The following is a 7,295-nucleotide window of genomic DNA, read 5'->3' as shown; positions in this document are numbered from 1 at the left end:
GAAGCACAGCAATTCCTAAAAAATAGATGACACTGGCCTTGGAAGACTAGCATCTATTCCAACTTCTTCTGAAAGGTGGGTAAGAGAACAAGGAAGGACTGAGCCAGCAGTGATGTCACTATGGCTAAGTCACACTGGCAGGAATACCACAGAATTCTGTAAGGGGCACAAACCATATAACCACTTCCTAGAGCTCATGGAACTGCTCGCCCAGGCTGTTTACGACCGCTATCACACCCTCTGGTTACTAGAGGAGGAGAAGTGGTTTTCATTGTGTTCTTGTACAACAGTTAGGGTCCCTCAAACACTCACTGCAAAGACTCCCCAGTTTTTGGCCCAATCTCATAGGGCACTTTCTAAGTAGTCTTTTATAGTCTCAATCAGGATCTCATTAAAATTCTGAACGTATCAAGATATGTGAGAAATCAGTAGCACATCCTCATAGCCCCAAATGATTCTTAGTTGGCAAAACACATTCATGTAGACTAAGTGAACATTCATGATCTCACCCCTGTAGCAGTCCCAGCCTGACTGTGCTTGCATCCTTTTTGCTGTGAGGACACCCCAAAACAGCTAAGGTCTCTGCTGCTAATGGCTTTCCAGCCATTGACTCTTCCTACATCAGAAAAGATGCTCAGTTTCTGGCACAGGCGTACTCAGAAGAATAGAAAAGGGCTCAGAAGATGCTGTCAAGGATGTAATTGTCACTGACTATCATTGTCTAAGCACTGATGAATGTTGAGCCTTAAAACTTCTAGCAGTTAACTCTATGAGAAAGCTACAGAAGATAGAGCACACAGAGACAAAGAGAGGAAGCCACTAGAGTGTGCACAGATCTTTTTTTAAGAGCTGTGCTCCTATACCAAATAGGTCTCACCTTGCTCTCTGGTTTTCCTACCAGTATAGCCAATTCTTCAAAATGAGGGAAACTTGAGCTGCACTGGGCACAAGGCTGGGCTGAGTCACTACAGTTACCAAAAACAGGAAGATTGAGGGCTAATCTTTGTGTTAGGGAGGTAGTAATTAAAACAATAACCCTGACAAAGGCACCAGTCTTACTTTCTCCAAAGTTGCATGTAGCCAGTCTATAACACCTGAATCAAGGTTTCTAAGATGCCTCATATTGCAGAATATGATGCAGGAAAAAAGGGCATTTGATTTAGAGATGGAGGACGTGCCCCTCACTACCAAGTTGACCTTGGGTCAAATACTTAGGATTAAAGGACATCTAAGGCCCCTTCCAGCTGGAGATCTGTGATCCTGTGACTACATTGCCAAGAAGAGCCAGCGACCTAGAAGGTCTGATGAGAACTGTTTGGCAGAATGTTCTAGTTCTCTGGTTACCTAAGCAGCCTTCCCTGTGTATTTTTGTGTTCCCTTTGTTGTGTGTGTCCTAGAGGAGAATCTTGCGTCATGGACTGTACAACACAAACTGCCGGAATCTTCAAGGCATAGAAATGTATATATGTTGTGTCCCAATAATCTTAGTGCAATGTTAACCTTTCACATCCTAAAATGGCACTAAGACTTTTGGGACAGGCAACGTATCACTGGCAATGATGATGCTGTGTCACAGTCACTGATAGTCGATTCTTAGCAGGACTTGGGCTCTCCCCAGTTCTCTTGAACATGTATCATGTCTGTTAGAGATTTTAGGGTTATTTCATTCAATAAACATTTATTAAGTGCCTAGGACCCTGACAGATGATTTTATAATAGAATTGTTATTTTAGACCCTAGGCCATGTCTATTATTGAATAAGGATTGATAATCAGACTTATCCATTACAAAGATTACTTTGGCTATGGAATGAAGGTTAGAGAGGGGATAGCCTGAAGGCAGGTGACCCATCAGAACGCAATAAGCACAGTTGAGAATACAGCTGCAAGAGTGCTGAGCAATTTGGGTTGAAGTCCTGGTTCTGTTTTTAACCTGCTAGATGAACTCAGATAAATCCCTTTCCTCTTGGGTTTGAGCTTCTTCATCTATAAAGGCAACTTGGACTAAAGGATTTCCAAGTTCTCTTCCATCTCAGAAGATTTGGGCACTAAAACTTGTCAATCAGTTATGCAGCAGGCAATTGTGAATGCATCACTGGAATTCAGGGCAAAGGTACAAAATTCAGAATCAGATTGATGGGCTGGAGAGCTAAGGTTAAGTGAAGATGAATTTGTCAAGGGAGAAATCAGAGAGTAAAGTTGCCCAAGGAAAGAATGCTAGGGTTGACCACACTTAGAGGGCAGAAGGAAGACCTAACAGGGAGCAGTTGAGGAGATGGAGAACTGGAATAAAGCAGTGTAGTGGAAGCCAAGGTTAGTAGGAGTATCACGAAAGAGACGATCATAGCATTAGCTATTCTCAAGTATTAGTGTTAAGCAATATTTTGTTTGAATATAGGATTTCTAAGACCAATGCCTTTTCTTTAAATAATTTTAACAATGTTTTCGCTGAATTTGTTGATCTGTGGGAAATTTCCCATTTTAAGTGTTTTTTTGAAGATCCTAAGTCAGAACTTTGGTTCCAATTCTTCCATAATGCATTTCTATTATGCAATTCCAGACAGAAGGGGAGGTACATAGGAATGTATAAACTGCATATAGATATTTGTATGTCAGAATTTGGAAAAAAAATTGGCAAAAGTGAGAGTAATTGTGGAAGGCTGCCGACAACGTGATTATATCCAATTTGTCACGTGTGCGTTTTGTTTGTACGTGGTGGTTTGCATATTGTTCTCCCCATTAGACAGTGAGCTCCTTGAGAGCAGAGCCTAGTTCTGCTTTTCTTTCTATTGTCAGCACTTAGCACAGTCCCTGGCACATAGCAGGCACTTGATAAACAGTTGTGGATTTGACAATGTTATTTATAGCAATTTGGCTCCTGTATAGAGATAGGAAGGTTGGGGGGAAAGGTAGGGTAGAGGTGGGAATGAATTATGAATTATCTGTATCTTTGAAAGGTCAATTTTTTAAAAAAAATTTATTTATTATTTGTTTTCAGTTTTCTATAATCACTTTCATAAGTCTTAGATTTTATCCCCCCCCCTCCCCTCAAGACAGCATGCAATCTTATGTGGGATCTACACATATATTCTTATTAATCACTGTTTCACATTAGTCACGCTGCACAGAAGAATTAAAATGAATGGGAGAAACAATGAGAAAAACCAAAACATAGCACAAGAGAAAATAGTCTGTTTTATTCTGTGTTCCAATTCCATAGATGTGGAAGGCATTTTGCCTCAAGAGTCCTTTGGGGATGTTTTAGGTCTTTGCATGGCAATGAAGTTCCAAGTCTACAAGAAAAAACTCTTGCACACTGTGGTTGTTGCTACGCACCCAGTTCTCCTGGCTCTGCTCCTTTCACTCAGCATCAGTTCATATAAGTCCTTCCAGTCCTCTCTGAAGTCTTCCTGTTCATCACTTCTTATAGCACAATAGTATTCCATTACGTTGATATACCACAGTTTAATTCAGCCATTCCTCAATTGATGGCCATCCCCTTGATTTCCAGTTCTTGGCCACCACAAAGACAGCTGCTGTAAATTTTTTTGTACATGTGGGAGCCTTTCCCATTTTTATGATCTCTTTGGAGTACGGTCCTAGAAGCAATATTGTTGGGTCAAAGGAAAGGTAAATAAAAAAATCTACAAATCTCTATTCAACTATCTTGCACTCAGTCTTTCTTTTTAAGCTCCAATGGGATAATCTAGAAAGTCTTCAAAAATATTCTTCCGACTTTGCCATATAATGAGTTTTATGTCTTTAACAGGCATCTTCCACCTCATATGGCAGCCCACTCCACTTAGGACATTTCATATCAGACTTTTTCCCTTATACTGAGCCCAAATATACCCACGATAACAGCTCAACCTTCCGCAGACATGAAAGGAATCTCATTCTTCCACCCACCTCCAGATGTTTGATGACAGCCTTACCTCCTGCTTTCCTTCCCTCCCTTCCCCCTTCTCCCTTCTTCCTCACTTCATTTCCTTCCCTTCCTCTTTGAGAACAAAGGATGAAGTCTCTTCCTTCCCTTTTCTTCCTCCCTCTCTCTTTCCTCTCATTTTCTTCTTCCCCTTCCTTCCTTCTCTCTATTCCTCCCTCCCTTCCTCCTTCCCTCCCTCTCTTCCCTCCCTCCCTCCCTTCCTCCCTCCCTCTCTCCCCTCCCTCCCTTCTTTTCTTCTATCCTTCTTCCCTCTGTTCCCTTTCCTCCCTCCCCTTCTTTCCTTCCTTCCCTCCTCCCTTCCTTCCTCCCTCCCTCCCCTTCGTCCCTTCCCTCCTCCCTTCCCTCCTTCCTCCCTCCCTCCCCTTCCTTCCCCCCTCCCTCTCTTCCTCCCTTCCTTCTTTTCTTCTATCCTTCTTCCCTCTGTTCCCTTTCCTCCCTCCCCTTCCTTCCTTCCTTCCCTCCTCCCTTCCTCCCTCCCCTTCTTTCCTTCCTTCCCTCCTCCCTTCCTTCCTCCCTCCCCTTCCTTCCTTCCCTCCTCCCTCTCTTCCTCCCTCCTTCCTTCCCTCCTCCCTTCCTCCCTTCCTTCCCTCCCAGCTCCCTGAATTCCACCCAGGCCTCACCACGCCTTAGTGCTACCGAGGAAAACCCACACCAACCAAGTGGAAGGGCCAACCCAGGCCTTCAGGTCGGGGGATCTGAGTTCCAATCCACCTGCTGCCACTTACTACCTGGGTGACCTCGGGCTGTTTCTCCCCAGTAACACTCGGCCTTGGCCCGCGATGCCCTCGCTCGGGTCCCGGCGCCCCCAAGTGCAGCCGGGCGGGGACGCGGCCCGGGCCTGGGGCGGGGGGGAAGGGCCGTCACAGGGTGGGGGCGGGGCGCGGAACAAACAGAACGGGCCTCTGTGCGGTAACTCGGGCGGGGAGGGGGCGGCTCCGCCACGGCGGGGCCCCAGGCCCCGTGTCCGGACACGCCCCGCGGCTCCCCACTCACGAGGGAGCAGCTAGCTTTCCCACTTCTCGCGGAGGGCGGGGCGCTTCTCCTATCGCGAGAGTTCAACGCTCGGGGCCTGGCTGCTGGTTGCCGAGGAAACAGGCTCTCGAATTCTCGGGGGGCGCCGTGGGGCCCGGGAGAAGGGCGGGCGAAGCCGTGGAAGCGGCTCCCGCGGAGAGCGCTTGGGACGCAGCGTGCGGACGGGCCGAGCTCCGTCTCCGCTTCGGCCCGGGTCACGTTCCGCGCACAACCGTCGGGCGGCCTCTGGGGTCGGGGAATTCAGAGGTGGGTGAAAGACTCAGACGCGATTGGTGAGGGGGCGGGACCGGCCGCCGAGAGACTGACCAATGAAGGGCCCTGCCTGGAGCAGGGCGGGGGCTGCCTTCTCACCGGCGGGTACTTGGGGCTAAGTGTGTAAAGAGGGCACAGGTACCCCAGGGGTATCAGTGACGGGGCAAGGGCACGACTATGCTGGAAGTGTCTGGAGAGGTGGGGCTGTGTTAGGAGTCCAGTGAGAAGACTGTGTGAAGGTAGGGCGAGGCGCGGCCAATGAGAAGGCGGGGCGGGATCATATCTTGGTTGTCTACCTGACTAAGGGGGTGGGGAAATGCCAGAGGTCCAATGAGAGGGCAGAAGGGACACATGAGGCGCGCCAATGGAAAGGAGTAGGGCTGTAATGTGGAGGGTGGGGGTGTGTCTCTAAGCGGTGTCGGGGCGGGGCAAGTAAGGGGGCGGGGTTTTAGGGGAAGTCCAATGCGAAGAAGGGGGAGGGCTGCTAGGTGGTGCAATGGATACAGTTGCAAGACCTCTTGGGTTCAGATTGAGCTCCAGATCCTTCCCAGCTGTGTGACTCTGAGCAAGTCACTTACAGCCTTGTTTGCCTCCGTTTCCTCAACTGTAAAATGAGCTGGAGAAGGAAAAGGCAAACCCCTCCAGTAACTCTGCCAAGAAAAGCTGTCACCAAGAGCGGACCTGACTAAAAAAAACTACACAATGAAAATCACTAAGGGAGGATTGATTTTCTGCCTCCATATCCCTTTTTGCATTCCCTGATGCTCATCTATTTTGAGAATGGTCCGGGAGTTTAAATAATTTTGTTGCAAAGCCATTTTTAAATTAAATTTTATATTTTCAAGCGTTTTAAAAATCTCATTATCATTCATTTATCATTCATTTATTATTTTTTCTAGCAAGCATTTTTTTTTTAATTTTATTCCTCCCATCTCTCACTATAGGGAGAAATGAAAATTTCAAGTAAAACAAATTCCCATGTTGGCCAAAAAAATGTTTGATTCCATCACTTCTCTGTCAGGAGATGCAGAGCATTCCTTGTCATAGGTCCTCCAGAATCTTGCTTTATTATTGTGTTGATCAAAATAACAGACTTTGTAATAACCATCTTTATTTGGTCAGTACAAGCATAATTGATCTGCAGGTTTTCCCCTTTCACTTTAAAATACATGTAAGTGTCTTCATTTGCTCTGAGCCAGAGACAGTTGTAAAGGAAGACTGATCCATTTCTGCTATAAGCCATGCCATTTGAAAGAGGGGTTCTTCCTGGCAAAGACACACATTTATACTAGGGAATATAATGAAGTGAACAGTGGCATGTGCCTTTTGCTGTGAGAGGGCTAGTGTAGAAAACTTTTTTTGCTGAATTGCTTGAATTTTTAGACTGAAAACTTAACACTTGAAATTTCATAGACAATGTAATGGGAAAGTATAAATTAAATAGTTTTCAATACTACTAGCCTGATAAAAACAAAGCATTAGAGTGATTTGGGTTAGTGAGGAACTGAACTACCCTGAACTGCCATTTATTTTTTATTTTATTTTAAAAAATCAATGTGATTTGAGCATCATCACAATATAATTGGTTAGTTGTTGTCCTTCGTCTTTGCAGAGGACCAAAATGATATCACCATAGTAAAGTGAAATTTCAGTGTGTCTGAGTGTGGCTGATCAAACCAACATGAGCTTTGAATGCTCTACCATGGGTTGGGCACAGATAGTCCGTGTGAATATTTGGGGTGGATATTCCAAATTTGCACATCCTGCGTTTACTTTGTGCTGTCTCAATTCTGCTTTGCTCAAAGAGCACAGCACCCTCTCTGATGTGGTCACACCATGCTGAGTGGAACTGTGCCAGTGTCTCCCATGTTGCACAGTCAAATCCAAAGTTCTTGAGAGAGACCTTGACAGTGTCCTTGTATCGTTTCTTCTGGCCACCATGTGATCTCCTGCCCCATGCAAGTTCTCCATAAAATAGTCTTTTTGGCAAGCATACATTTGGCATTCGAACAATGTGGCCAGCCCATCAGAGTTGTACTCTCTGAAGCATAGTTTGAATACTTGGC

The 7,295-nt window shown here is 45.7% G+C and overlaps 2 protein-coding genes across 11 annotated transcripts in view; one reads left to right on the top strand and one right to left on the bottom strand.

Annotated features, from left to right (window-relative positions):
• Window positions 1-3,171: 3,171 nt before the first annotated feature.
• LOC140514638 (uncharacterized) lies at window positions 3,172-6,933 on the bottom strand. The gene is made up of 3 exons (XM_072625133.1): window positions 6,907-6,933; window positions 4,674-5,202; window positions 3,172-3,598 (listed from the first exon to the last, which is right to left on the bottom strand). Exons 1-3 carry the CDS (start codon window positions 6,931-6,933, stop codon window positions 3,465-3,467), a joined length of 690 nt encoding a protein of 229 aa, XP_072481234.1. The 3' UTR covers window positions 3,172-3,464.
• Window positions 5,102-7,295, top strand: part of FSIP1 (fibrous sheath interacting protein 1) — a 267,648-nt gene continuing 265,454 nt past the window's right edge. For 4 of the 10 annotated variants that reach the window (XM_072625599.1, XM_072625594.1, XM_072625596.1 and 1 more), the window contains exon 1: window positions 5,111-5,223. The gene's annotated coding sequence lies outside the window, so the exon portion shown is untranslated. Of the gene's footprint in view, window positions 5,469-7,295 lie in introns of all 10 variants that reach the window. The other 6 variants (XM_072625600.1, XM_072625597.1, XM_072625592.1 and 3 more) reach the window with 4 other exon arrangements.

Source organism: Notamacropus eugenii, chromosome 7 (genome assembly GCF_028372415.1).
Source record: "Notamacropus eugenii isolate mMacEug1 chromosome 7, mMacEug1.pri_v2, whole genome shotgun sequence".
Classification (NCBI taxonomy): Eukaryota; Metazoa; Chordata; class Mammalia; order Diprotodontia; family Macropodidae; genus Notamacropus; species Notamacropus eugenii.
The sequence above is the reverse complement of the archived record's forward strand: the minus strand, read 5'-3'. Positions and strand labels throughout refer to the sequence as shown.